Genomic DNA, 14,842 nt, shown 5'->3' on the forward strand with positions numbered 1-14,842 from the left:
GTGGAAAGAAGGAGAAACCAACTGTTATAATACTTAGCCTGTTCTTATTATGTGCTTGCCACCAGTGTTCACTCAGCATGACTTTGTCCTCAGCTGCCCCGTCGTCATATTGGCAGCTCAGTGCGGGCTGCGCCGAGAGCTGGCGACGGGGGTCAAGATTAAATGCTCATGCTCGTAATGCATACGGGAGTAACAGATTCTGGTGTACAGTGCCCCCAACTTCCTCTATTTGGCGGATCAACTTGAGGTTGAGTGGGCATAAATATGCATGAATTGTTGAAGTGCAGTGTTTGTAATGGAATATGTCCTTTGTGCACATCAAGAAAGCGTGACAACACAGTAAAACAAATTCATTTAATTGTGTTTTCGATAAGATAACAATGTAGTATATAAGCATTGGTTTACAGTAGCTGCTGGCTTTTAGTGTCTATCTTAAATATGCCCACATTCACAGCGGATGTTGTGTATCACTTCAGGTGGCATTCGATAAATGAATGACTTAGTAAGAGCATCATTGAATATTGATCCCTGCATTTCTAACCACGCACTCTTGACAACATTGCATGTTTAGGACAATGATGCGAGTGTTGGCCATGATCGTCGCGGCCATCTGCATACAAGTGGATGGCTGTAGTGTCTTTCTGCTCTGCCAATAAACAACATGATCACAGAACAAATACAGCATCGTAAGAGATTTCAACTGTCCTATAAACACTTGAGCTCATAATTGTCCACAGAGTTAATTGAAATTGGGGTTACTTGTGGGTTTTTTTTTGTTTTTGTTTTTTTTTTACTCTGGTGCTTTCTTGAGGGTTCCCAACTGTTATCAAAAAGTCTGAAAGACATTTTAGCTACCATAGGCACAGCCTTGCAGAAACTTGCGTAAGTCGTGGCGACAACCACATACCAAAACTCCTTGACTGTGTCATTTCCTTGTGCATAGTTGAGGTGCCCCTGCAATCAGATTGCTCAGGCCGAACTAAGTTACACATTTGTGCAAATAAATGGGCATTAAACACAATTGCACAACAGTTGTTCTCACAGAAACACTTGAAAATGTTTGGCAAATCTGAAGGCACCACTCAGATTGCTATCTAAAAAGGACACTGTGAAATTCCGTACAGTAAATCAAGTACAACTGCCTTGATTCCTCTTCCAGAACTCAAGTATAGCATTGTTAAAAATGTTTGGGTACTTCTTAAATGCATAGTGCGTTCCTTGCTTGAAGCAGACTACTTCACAGTTGCCACCGAGTTTGCCTGGAAATAAAGAAGATGAGAAGGGGGAAATCAATGCACACAAAATAAGCAACCTTCGAGTATTCTCACAGACACTTTGTATTTAAAGTGCAGTCCAACATAATTACTGAAGTGTTCCATGAAATGAAATGTTCTGGTTTCAAGCAAAGGTTGAGTTGTCACTCTATGAGAAACTCTCTAGACATAAAATTCTAAGTAACTCGGCATGTATGAGAGCAATGATATCATGCTTTCCCTGTATGGCAACCGAATCTCTGAATAGTAAGCTGATATTGGAGACCTGCACTAAATAACGCATGACAGTTGTCAGAATGTTTTACTTCTCACCCTCCAGCACTTATTTGCAGTTTTGCATGCACCATTAAAGGGACACTAAAGGGACTGACAACGACAATTAATGCTACAATCATTTGATCAGTAACTAGTAGAGGAAAAGAAGGCCATATTTCCATTTTTTATTGCATCACAGTGCAACATTTCAATCACAGTGTAACACCACGAACTTCAAAGTATTCTTTTAAATGCATAAGCATTTCTATGCCTATGCAACGAGAAATTTCTCGATCACTTAAGACAGTGAATGGCTATGATGCCCCCTTAAGCAATATCTAATACCCCCGTAAGCAAGCAAAAAATGGAATGGCTCAAACCCACGTAAGGCAAAGGCTACAAGCACTCGGCAAAGCGAAGCAAACAGTGCATACATTCTTTGAAATTGCCCCTACAATGCACAGAACAGCATGCATTTCAACAAAGCATTGCATACCCCCCTCCAGCAAATAAAGTGGTAGTTTTGCAACAGCTTCACTTAATTGACCTTAATTCACTTTAACACCAACAGTTGAGGGTTCAAGTGCCTCAATTAACTTTTATCTAACTGTGGCTAATTAACTTCTCTTTAATTACTACCAATGGTCGTGGGTTTGGGTGCCGTAATGAACAATATCTTAATTAAACCTGTCTTATCGTGTTTGCTATCGAACATGATTTGTGAATATTGTTGATAATGTTGATAAGGCTGATAACAACCGGTGACGGTTGATAAGGGTTTATAGTGGTCGGATCAAGTGGCATAACACTGATAATGACACTGAGCTGCATGGAGATCAGCAAGTGGCTCAATGCTTACACATACTTAGACAACTACCAGAGGAGTTTCTGCGTGAATTTTTAAAATTTTGGCTATTGTGGTGCAATAAAAATTAATGAAACTTGCTAAATTCAGTTTTTGACACCTTTACTATATACAATGTAGCCCATCTTTACTAATGAAAAATTACCTAGGCATGAGCACACCGTCAAAATCTATGACATCACAAACTTCAAGGTGATGTTGCCACCCATCTTTCCGTTTTGCATCTTTTCTGGCTTATCAAGGCTTCTCTTAGGCAAGAGTAGGTTTTTTGGTGTTGTAGAAGGGCAATTTACTAATACAGCCGGACTTGGTTTTCTCTTTAGTGTGCCTTTAACATAAGCATGACAAGCTATACTAGCACAATGGTTGCTGTTAGAAGCCCAGTGCCTTGTGCACACTCTCTCAGCTGCCTGTCTAGAAACACTCACTATTGGCTGAATTTTAAATTGATCACTTTCAGTGAGCGCCGATTGGCTAGCAATGTAAGCAGATTCGATTACAATGGCACACCTTTCATAAGCACATTGTCAGAGCAGTTCTTGTTCAAATGAGTCATCACTCTGTATACTTTTATCATGTGACACAATGGGCGTCCCCGAAAGTTAGCAAATGAAAATATGGGCTCAGGTTTTTTTTTTTTTTTTTTTTTTTTTGTAAGCTGTTCAAATTGCAAATAGGGTGAAATGACTACCATTGTGGACACATTGATGGCGGTCTCGAAAGTGGCAGTTTAAATGTAGGGTTTAATGTTTCGGGAGGGAGGAATGCCGTAGTGGAAGGCCCAGCATTAATTTTGACTGCCTGGGCTTTTTTTAACACGCATTCAAAGCACAGTACACAAGCGCTTTTGCATTTTGCCTTCATCAGAATACGACTTCTGTGGCTAAGAATCATGCTCAGCAGCGCAACACAATAGCCACTGAGTCACCACAGTGGGTAAGCAGCAGGTTAATGTGCCCGCTTTAACCAAGCGACAAGAGCATTCTTTCACAAATGGGTTAGTATGTGTCCTGACACAGCCACGTTCTTTGTCAGTGCAAATCAATCAGTGGTAGCTTCGCCACACCATATTTGAAGATGCTGATTTTTCTGTGCCAACAAAGCAGTCGTCTGTACAGAACTTTACTGCTGGGTTGCTGTTAATCCATGCCAATATCAAACATGCTGACTCACCTCCAGCTTTTACCGATAAAACCCTTCCTACACAGTCGAGTGCCTCTACAACGAACGCCTCTACAACGAAAGGACCTGTATAATGAATGATTCAGTCCTGGTTATATTCTGAGCTGTGCAGCAGACAAACTTTACATTGAAGTGACCTGTAGAACGAGTGATTTTCGAGGCCCCAAGTAGTTTGTTATAAAGCTTTGGGCACACCAACTTACCCTCGTCCTGAGTGCTTCACTCACTCCTTAAGCTTCTGGTGTCATGCAGAACTTGCACTGGCTCAGCTTCTGTGAGGCTTATAGCGCATGAAAAGACAAGGACGAAAGGAAGATGTGACACACACAGGCACTAACTTGCAACAATCTTTATTTCGAAATAAAGATTGTTGCAAGTTAGCGCCTGTGTGCGTCACATCTTCCTTTCGTCCTTGTCTTTTCACGTGCTATAAGCCTCACGATGTCATACCAACAAGCCCAAATCACTGCATTACAGCTCAACTTCTGGTTTTAAGTGGGGACTACCGATGCATTGAGATGTGAGCACGCAATAGTGTGTAGTAGCACAAGCGAAAATCACGAATGCAGAAGTCACAGAAGTTTCACATGCCCAGTTTGCCTTATTCCACCTTGCACTACAAATATGTTGTGGTTGGTGATCACTGCCACTACTTGTACCAGAACTGTTATAGCAGTGCTTACCAGACTGTAATAAGACAGAGGTTTTGTCATCCCTGCCATTGTAGACGTGCATGAGAGCTGGTTGCACGCCCATCATGGCAGCCATCTCCTCGCTGATCACAGCATCAATAAGCTTGTCCCGCTCACCGTACAGCATCAGCATTGGCACTCCGCGCCGTTTCAACTCGCATACCATGGGCCCTGCCTGCACAGTTCAGCAATTCGCTGGAGTCACTATAATGACTCTCTTAAACAGATTGAAAAGTCAATTACAGAACACTTCAGACCTCCTGTGCAAGCAAATAATTCCAAAGGTTGTCTGCAGTTATTTGACACAAAAAGCACTCATGGGATGTGTGCTGCAAGGTAGATCTGCACTGCATAGTGGACCTTGTCAGTATGACTCTGATCATTTGTTTTACTATTGCTAGGACATAACTTTTACGTCTGCTTGCTACAAAGAGATAAAGCGCCATGCTATAACCATGCCATCATCATAACATGGCATCATGACCGCATGGCCCATCTGTGATGTGACAGAATGGATTGCTTTTCATTGGCCTCTGAGCTTGATCATCGATATGCAACAACCTGCAATTAGTAGCTCCGAGACCCATTTGCTGCGTGTAATGTAAACCTAAAAAAAAATATGAAGATCCCGTACACTGTGGGACTTTGAATTAGAAGCCTTTTGCAGGTATCTGGCTATCCAGCATGGTTTGGGGTTTCGTAACGAGTGACTAGGTGGACTAATGTGTTTGCATAAGATGAGCGTGACACAAGCACATGTGCGATGACATTATTTCTACTTCGGTTATTCAATGCGAGTTTACAACATGCCAATTGTTGGGTTCTACATAGGTAATGGATGGGCATATGCAAGAATAACACAGATTGTGATGTCACATGCAACTTATAAGTGTTATACAATTGTACGTACCTGTATGTAATTTATTTATTAATTCATTATTCATAATGTTTCGAAGCAACCAAGAATCGGGACATTACATGAGAGGTGGGCACGAAGAAAAATGGCATGACTTGACAGATGGTCTTCTTCAATAGCAGTTTTGAAACGAGAAATGTTGGTTATGAGGTAGGTGTTAGAAGGAAGGTTATTTAATTCTTAGGCTGTGTGCACAAAAAAATAATGTCAATGTAATGTGGTATATGTTTGAACAACGGTAGCATTCGAACTCCATAGTGAAGAAAAGTTAAAACCTGCTTGAATTGGGTTAATCATAAAATTGCTACAATATGTTGCACAGCGGCTGTGTAGCGTTCACTGCTATGAGGAAAGGATCGGGGAATGTGGTCTGATCCAGAAGGCTGTGCACTCTTAAAACAGCTTCTCAAAGCACTAGCTGTCGCGAGAGTAGGATGCAAGAAACTGGCATGTGACACACCCACCAAACATCTCAAAAAACCATAATTGGCATTGGCACAAGTGAAGTATGAGTGCCATCATGGCTACTTTGTTAAGCGCAAAAAGACAGACACAAGAAAGACGACAGGACTTATTTTGTCCTGTCGTCTTTCTTGTATCTGTCTTTTTGCGCTTAACAAAGTATTCATGGATTCGCACCAACTAGCCCGCCAACGCATTGTGCCATCATGGCCTAACAATGAAGACAAAACAGCGATCGTGGCCTAATGGATACAGCAGGCTGCTGTACTGAAGAATGAGATTTTATTGTACTTTCAGTCATGAGATTTTATTGTACTTTCAGTCATGCATTTCTTTTTATTGAAAGGGCCCGAATCGAGATGAGACAGGAACGATCTATACCTACCTACTGCAAAGTGCCTGAAATGATACAAAGAACGCTTGACATTAAAAACTATAATGATGTATTTTAGGCTGGTATAACGTAGCAATTCCTTTTGTTCAGTTTTATTCCTAACATCCACCGTTCATTACCAGGTGATCCTGGTAATATAATGTAGGTGGAGCGCTTCTCGACCACTGATGAAGTGGGGAAAGGAAAAGAACCGCAATAGAATCGAATGGCAGAAGACTACTGCTGCCCACTAGTTTCGCGGCACATGCTTTACCACTGTAGTCGTATACTGCTGTTATGACAGCCATAGACAACATGCTGTTTGTCACGGTCACGAATGGAATGCGAGAGCCATGCTGGGAGGATAAGTCAGAGGCCAGTTTTCATGCGATGCTGAGCACTGCTAATTTTCCCACAACGAGTTTACTTCGTCAGAGAAGAAGCGCAACAAAAGGAAGAGTTGCCATGCCAGGGGAGCCAAGATTACGTGAAGGACTGATGGACGTTTCCCAGAAGAAAGCTGCCACGAACTGCTGCCTGCTCTATACTGTGAAACAGCGGAGAAGACCAGTTGTGAGTAAAAGACCTCCTCTCCCATTCCCACTGCCAAGCCTTCTTTCAGCCTTTGCGCTCGCTGGAACTTGGTGGGGCCGCCGGTCCGATATTCCATCTGCAACAGTGTTGTTTCTACTTCTTGATTGGCTGTCGTCCTGGAGGTACATGACCTGTATGTGATTGGCTACCGCCAGGAGGGAGGGTTGGAAAAGAGCTGTAACAAGCTGCTCTGAGCCATGGAGACGAGGCTCATCCAGATGCTCACTGCTAAACACTTGACCTCTTTCTGTTTTTCCTATTCAACGATGTAAATGAGTTTTATTGAAGTGCCAGTAAACCTGTCAGTTATCATTTTCCCTACTTCTGAGCTTCTGATTTCTTCAAGCCTGAAGCCTCAGCCACGCTACCATATGGAGCAAGTTTCGAGACATAACCTAGCGCTGCAACACCGCTTACTTGTGTTTGTGACACAGTGAAAGCCATCGTTTCACATTTGGAAAAGCCATGACCGCAACAGACAACACAGAGAGCGTCCTACTGTCAAACATAGCAGTCCCCAAGCACTTAGGCATGTCTGGCCAGTGTTAGTACTATAGTATTGTATGTATGCCTGCTGCACGCATCCTTTGAAGACTTCTTGTCTCCAGACAAGTGGTGTGATGCACTTGCACTATAGATTCAGGGCAGAGCTGTTACCTGAATCACATTGTAGTAGCTAGCTTTCATGTAATGTTGAAAGTTGAAATTAAATATGCATACCTCATCATATTTGGAATTCATAACAGTGATCATGGACAGGATGGTGCCCTTCATCTGATTGTTGTTGGGCTTGCCCAGTGCCCGCACGATATACACTGCAAGCCCGCACATGAAATCCTGAAGCCAGGGGACCCGGAACCAATCGTCGAAGCTCTTCATCAGCCAGTGTGGGCTCAGCTGCCTGCAGCAGGTACGGACGCACAAGACGTTGGCAAAATTAAAGGTCTTCCAACTACAGTACCTGCACACTCAGCACATGGTAGTTGCTACCCCGTATGAATAGTATGCGAGTGGAGAAGGCAACATTCAACAGTGCGAGCCAAATCACAGAACATAAATAAAGCATGCCTTCCAATAAAACATTTGAATGCTGAAAACTTAATTAGTAAGACAGAATATATTCCTTATAAGGTGTGCATCGCTTTTCAGAGCACTGCAATTCACAAGGAAACAGTGACAAGGACAACAATGCACAACACTCCCAAATAGCTACTGTTTACTGAATGAGTCAACATATACATAAGTGCCGTACAACACATTATTATACACAGTAAGAACAAAGGAAGTGTTGGCAACTCCTTTAAGCAAGAGTAACCGCTCATCTCATGTTAACTCCACTTTTGAGGGCTCTCACACTTCCCAATGTGGAGTGTGTTTACTCTACTCGTGGCCACTCAGAGTGAACATTACTGCTCCCTTCCAAGTGGTTGCTCCTGCAAAAGAAGTTAGCCACTCCGTCTTTGTGTTTAGACTATCACATGTCTGCACATCACTTGATTACTTATTGCAGATGGAGCTTTGAAACAGAGGCTAACTTTACAAACATTAAACCTCAATCGAAACAAAATTTTGTTCTTCTAGGGTTCAGCGTTCTTGTATTCAGACAGAAAAAAAATACTGAAAAAGGTACACCAAATTTGTTTTCTGAAATTTGGCTTTAACAGAAAACGGTCAACAAAAGCAAATTTACAGAGAACTAAGATACCGATCAGCCCGCACCTGCTAGAGTAGATGTGCTCCAATGCAGCTTATAACCTGCCAAGAATAAAGTTATGCCCATCAACCTTGCTGGCCAAGCAATACCTTTAATGGGTCTTTTTCTCCCTTTTGCCTGCCAATGCAATGGAAACGAGAAATGTAGAAGGGGCCAGGGTGTGTACTTAGCCAGTCATTCTTCTTTCTCTATTATACAACGAAGCTTGTTATCCACATTGCGTTACAAATAAAGTGTCGTTCTATTAGTGTTCAAATATAAAACGTACTAACCCATATTTCATGCATAGTAATACTGTGTCTCCGCATGTCACTATGCCTTCACTAGACTGCTTCTGAAAAACTGTTATTCTGTAATCTTTGTATTCTGTGAACTTTGTACTCTGTCAACTTTGTAATCAATGCTACTGTTGAAACGCAGTATCTATCTGCAGTCACGCTGCACATTTCAACGTCAATAAAATTAGTGAACCAGATATATGCCTTGGAAAAAAAGAACAGAAAGAAAAAAAGGGGGGAGGGGAGACATGGCAAGCACGATGCAAGAAGTTATCCACCGAAAAAAGCCGGTGGAAATTTCCCTGCAAAATCTACTCATGAAAAAAAGAAAAAGAAATAGAAACACAATTTTTGGGTCGTAATAAAAACAAAAAAGGCCAATAATAAATGGCGGGCCTAAACTGAAGGCTTCAAACAATTGCGTGACGTGTGGCGTCCTTGGCCCATATTCCTATGGGCAAAACCCAGGGTGCACTAATGCACAAAGCTGGCCACGACCGTTCGTGACCTTTCCGAGACACAACATATGCAAGGCCCATGGCACTGTCAAGTGTAACCGAGGAATATATGATGACACCAAATATATTTCCATGTGCAAGGGATCTGACTGAATATAAGGAAAGGATCGTGAAGCTGTATGCATGTGACCCATGACAAGACTCATGGAGGAAGGAAAACATTAGGAGGGAGCATCCCACAATGCGATTGAAGCCAAACCTGGTGGCCCAACGCATGATCGCACATCAGAGTACACAATTGGTTTTAGTGTTCCAACTCTGCAGGCAGAGCCACAGTAGGACAGCCGAACAAACTTGCACCAAATAAAAACTACTCGCATAGTTACTGGGAACCAAGCGCCTCAGCGAATCTCGATTCTTGCTCCATGATCTCGATGCAAGAGGTCACGTGTGGGGCCACCACTGAGCAAACATGTATGGGCTTCGTGGAGCATTCGCTTGGCAAGGCTGGCTGCGTGGCATAATGCTCTCACTTAACTTTTTCCTTCCTCCATGGCGAGACTCATCATTGTGTGTAAAACGCTAGATGCATGAAAGGGCTACGCACCAATTTTGTTCTTTGGTGCAAAGGCACACAGATTGCACAGTTAAAAGGACATTAAAAGCTACTAAGTCAACATGGACTGTTTGAATACCATTCCAGAAACCTCATAACGCTTGTTTCTTGCAAAGAAGAGATTTAGTTTACGAGAAAATTGCATCTGAAGAGTCTGAATACTTTTTTTAGAAATTCAGATCTCTCGCCACCCAACTGGGGGAGTGGTGACGTTGCATCACTGCTCTTTGTTGCCGTCGGTGAGCAAAACGGTGCCCAACAGACAGCGGCACCGAGCCACGACAGAGCGACGGATTCGCCGCTGCAGCTTCTTTTCGACCAAGTAGCGCAGACCGTTCAGGCATCCTGCGACATCGCATGGAAGTTGAATTCTCTGCTACTTGCAGTTTGTCTGAGTTTCGCGAGCCAGCAAAACCAGTGCAGCACTACAGCATAACTACTTAAAAGGGAAAGCGTGGGCGGTGCGGAGTAAAGCGAAAATGAAACCTTTCGACCGCCTGCGTCATTGTTGAGGGAAATTTCAACGAGTTCTTTTTTGTAAAAGTGAAACAGAACTGGACAAGTAGCATTTTATTTCGTCATAATACAATACAAGGATGTTCTGTGGAACGAGTGGTTGAGCATTAGTGACAGAATTTAACTGAGGAGTGCTTTCGTCATCGGGCAAGTACTTGAATGTCCCAGGTGAGTCTCTAATCATATCCTGCATTTACCTCAATTTCTCTATTATAAAGGCTCTGTTCGCGATAATATTGACGCCTTAGAGATCCTCGAGCACTAATCTATCACTTTAGCTGGACTTAATATGTGCCCTTAATGTCCCTTTCAACCTATATGGCTATGCCTGCCTGTTGCAAAAAGTTGAGTCACATTGCATCACCAGCCTCCGTGTAGTAAGACAGTGTACCTACGCAACCCTTATTAACCGTAGTGCCGTACATATAAATTTCAGCCATTCACTTTGCCGGCACTAATAATCAACATTTTCTTTTTAAGAAAAGCCTCTGCGGCCTTTCTGATTGACTCAAAATGCCAACATACAGAATTTTAGTGTCCAGAACTTAGTCCACTAAGAAGTCATAAAGGCCTTCTCTATTTATATAATATATAAAACTATAGGCTTTTTATGCGGTCCAAAAATTTGTCGCAGTTTGCCTTTAATGATATTTTGCAATGACAGCACTGTACACGGCAATGATGGAAGCAAGCAACGTTTTTGACACTACTTCACTGACCGTCAGTAATTAAGTGCCAGTACACTCCACTTTGTTTGCTCAGACTGGATCGAAGTGAGGATGTGTATATTGCCAAAAGTATTTGCACTGCACCGCCGCATGATACTTACACACAAGGCTGCTATAAGAGGACATCATCCCACAGAAAACCTGTCGTGAACAGATCTTCGAGAATATGCCGTGCCGACTTCACGCCTATCTTTACAAATGAACACTAACTTGACGTATGTCAATGCACACTGCATGTTTCGGAGATGAACAAGAGAACATACAATGGAATTATGAAGACAGATGTATCAAAGATTACGAAATATGCAGCAAGGTTGGTTCAGCTGATGGAGGATGAGCATGATTGGAGGTCTCAGGAAGAGGCCTTCGTATAGATTAGGTTGATATTGATACACGCATATTGCGTGTTTCTTGTGCTTTGTAAATAGTCTCCAGTCCCACTCCTTCGTTCGAGTAACAATATTCTGGTGTGATAAATAGCGAATGGACATACCTTGCACAGTGACCGGCTCAGAAAATTGCAGGTCTAATGTGCATCTACCTCTAAACCTCTAATGTGCATCTAGGATAGCTGGGGTTGCTAGAAGTTGCCCTAGCACTTCTCCTTGGCACGACTTCTGAGCTAAGGTGGCACCCACGACTGAAAGATCATGGAGGCGGCGTGCTGGGACTAACGTCATAGCAGACACCATCAGGTGCAGGTTTCATCTGCTTAGGACTTGGGTACTGTTTAAAGGCTGCTAACAAGAAAACTATACAATTATCATCCCTGTGGATACAATAAGACTGCTTCAGTGGGATATGTTACTTATAACAAATATAAACAAAGTGAAATGTGGCTACGCTTCTCCTTTAATGTAACTAAACTGCATAGATTCAAGTTAACTAGCCCGCCAACAAGTTTTAGTCAAGTTCATTTATGAGTGATGCCGTAGTGGTGGCCCTGGCTTTGACCACCTGGAGTTCTTTAATGTGCAAATAAATTGGAGTACACGAGCCTCTTGCATTACACCCCCATCGAAATGCAGCCCCCGTGACAGGGAATCGAATATGCAACCTCAGGTTCAGCAGCAGAATGCCACAGCAGCGGGTACGGCAGTCAACTCCAACCCTGAAGTTAAAGCATATATACGTACCCTAGCGCTAATAATAAAAAAATATAATAGAGAACTGCAGCTTGTTGTAGACTGCTAGTACGATGCACACACTTCCTGACATCTAGCAGCCGTCACTAACATACAACAAAAAAAAATATATATAAAGAAATCGGACATGTGTTGTCATGCGTACATCGGCCTTCAGTTCGCGGCCTCCAGGCCCAGCGGGAGCAACCAAACGTTTTTTGTTAATTTCCTTTCAGTTGTAACAAGAGAAACAGCTGTGAAGGATCCTCTGCATTGCCAATTTCTGAAAGAGACCTCGAGACATCATACGTACTTATATAAACCCTGTAAAGACGAGACTTACGTGATTCTCCGGCAGCCAGAAGGGGCGATGAACACTAGTGATTTAATCTTGATTTCCGGCTCTCGTAACGCCAGCCAGAGCATTGGATACATGGAGCTACTGTGTGCAACCATCATGTCGATCCTGAAACATAAAAGAAATGGACGACAGCTTGTAATTTAGACATGCGCAACAGTGCGCATGAAGAAAACCTATGATTGGAGCACAAAAAATTCCGAAATGGATATTTTTACTGCAGCATGGAATTCTAGAAACAGCATACCAAGAATTTTTCAGATGCTAATGGTCCTGCATGCAAAAGGGCTCCAAGCCATGCCTTGGTTCTGTGCCTGCACTCTTGCGTACGCTAAGGTGTTTATATCCTGCAAGAGGGAAGTGCTCGTGTGCACTAAACAAGCCTGCCTGTAACCTGTTTCTCTTAGGAGTGTGGGATAACTGTAAAATAGAGAGTTCTATCCTGTCAGTGTAAGTGCTACTATTTACTGAATGCCGCCTAAATGGAAATGTGAGCAACTGCGTTGGCCATCTCATGATATGTAGCTTAATCAGAGGACGCCGAGTATTGAATTGCAACATTGCAATGACCAATAATATTGTCGGTAGGAACATAATTATTAACACACAGTGCCTATTTTCCTACGACGAGAACACCCATATGCAACACAAGATAGACAATAAAGACTTTTAGCCTGTCCGCTATTCCGGCAAACGGGGGACTGTTTGGGCGGATTGCCGGGTTTGCGGGGGCGTAAACGTGAGCGGCCGGAACAGTGCAGCCACCTGGTGGCGTAGAGTTCAACCAGGCAAACACAGAGCTAACACTGCAGCAACCCAAAACATCCTGCTTTGCTGCTGGTGCAAATTTTCTCGGCAGCGGCGTAATTGTGAACACGATTACGCCGCTGTCGAAAATTTACACCAGCAGCTAAGCAGAATACAGTAGTTAGCTTTGTGTTTGTGTGGTTGAGCTTTGCACCACCAGCTGGCGCCACCACTCTGGCCGCTCACGGTTACGCCCCCGCTCAACCGGCAAACTGCCCGCGCTTGCCAGAATACCGGATGCACTAAAATTAAAGTAAAAAATCTGCATAGATCAGTTTGTTCCGACCCGACTCAAGAAAACGAAGCGGAGTAACCCATGGATAACTAGGGATATTGTTCACGCGAAACGGAAATTAAAAAGGCTGCGCAAGGGAAAAGCAGATCCTAGGGAAATACACGCAGTACGTCAGAGAATAAAGACTTTGTTAATCAGTTCGAAGCAAACATTTTTTAATCGCAATCTAAGTGATTTTCTTAAGACTTCCCCAGAAAAATTTTGGCATTATTTAGACCGCAGAAAGGAAGAAATAAAGCAAATGACGGTAGGAAATGTTCTAGTAGAAGAAAAAGGTGTTATCGCTGAGGGATTAAATAAATATTTCCAATCAGTATTCACGCGCAGTGATCGACCATTTCCAGTAGATGATGGGGCATCTTTCAGCGAAAGTTCCATGGACGCTATCAACTTTACTCAGAGGGGCGTATTCCAGCAGTTGCTACAGTTAGATGACAAGAAGGCTTCTGGGCCAGACGGAATACCTTCTGGCTTCTTGAAAAGGTATGCTGAGTGGATATCATTTTATATGGTAATTATTTTTCAGAAATCACTAAGCACCCATTCCGTGCCACAGGACTGGCGTTGTGCTGTAGTTATCCCCATATTTAAAAGTGGCAATCGTACTCTAATGAATAACTACCGTCCTGTATCCCTTACGTCAGTTTGCTGCAAGGTTATGGAACACGTCATAGCAAAGCATATAATTATCTTCCTAGAATCAAATGGCCTCCTTTGCGCATGCCAGCATGGGTTCCGACGGGGACTTTCGACAGTGACACAGCTCATTGAGACATTACACGATTTTTCCAAAGCTATGGACAACCGTGAACAAATGGATGTTATATGCGTTGATTTCGCCAAAGCCTTTGATAAGGTTCCCCACCGTAAATTACTTTTTAAACTGTACAAAGCAGGTATAAATGGCGACGTTATAAAATGGATTGAAGATTATTTAACTAACCGCAAGCAGGCAGTTCGCGTTGATACTTCCGAGTCTGGTTTTGTAGATGTATACTCGGGAGTACCACAGGAGTCCGTGTTAGGACCAACACTTTTTCTGCTTTACATCAATGACGTAGCAACCGCTTTAGATAGTTCTGCTAAGATAAAACTCTTTGCAGATGACTGCTTGATTTTTGCGTCGGTATCTTGTTTAGAGGATCAAATTAAGCTCAACCGAAACCTTCAGGCGTTTGGGAGTTGGTGTGACAAGTGGGAAATGCGAATTAATTTTGATAAGACCACATACACGCATATCACTGCAAAAAAGAATATTGTTGCTTTTCAGTACGATATTCAAGGCTACAATCTAGTTAATGTTCCTTGTTTCAAGTATCTTGGTGTCTCTATTTC

General features: G+C 42.8%; 1 protein-coding gene across 7 annotated transcripts in view; it reads right to left on the reverse strand.

Annotated features, from left to right (window-relative positions):
* Positions 1-339: 339 nt before the first annotated feature.
* Positions 340-14,842, reverse strand: part of LOC142579149 (uncharacterized) — a 95,466-nt gene continuing 80,963 nt past the window's right edge. For all 7 annotated transcript variants that reach the window (XM_075689081.1, XM_075689084.1, XM_075689079.1 and 4 more), the window contains exons 5-8: positions 12,391-12,513; positions 7,334-7,514; positions 4,260-4,443; positions 340-1,259 (exon numbers count right to left, since the gene is read on the reverse strand). In XM_075689081.1, coding sequence (XP_075545196.1) covers positions 1,129-1,259; positions 4,260-4,443; positions 7,334-7,514; positions 12,391-12,513 — 619 coding nt within the window. In that variant the 3' untranslated portion in view covers positions 340-1,128. The remainder of the gene's footprint in view (positions 1,260-4,259; positions 4,444-7,333; positions 7,515-12,390; positions 12,514-14,842) is intronic.

This window comes from Dermacentor variabilis, chromosome 4, assembly GCF_050947875.1.
Source record: "Dermacentor variabilis isolate Ectoservices chromosome 4, ASM5094787v1, whole genome shotgun sequence".
NCBI classification, from domain to species: Eukaryota; Metazoa; Arthropoda; class Arachnida; order Ixodida; family Ixodidae; genus Dermacentor; species Dermacentor variabilis.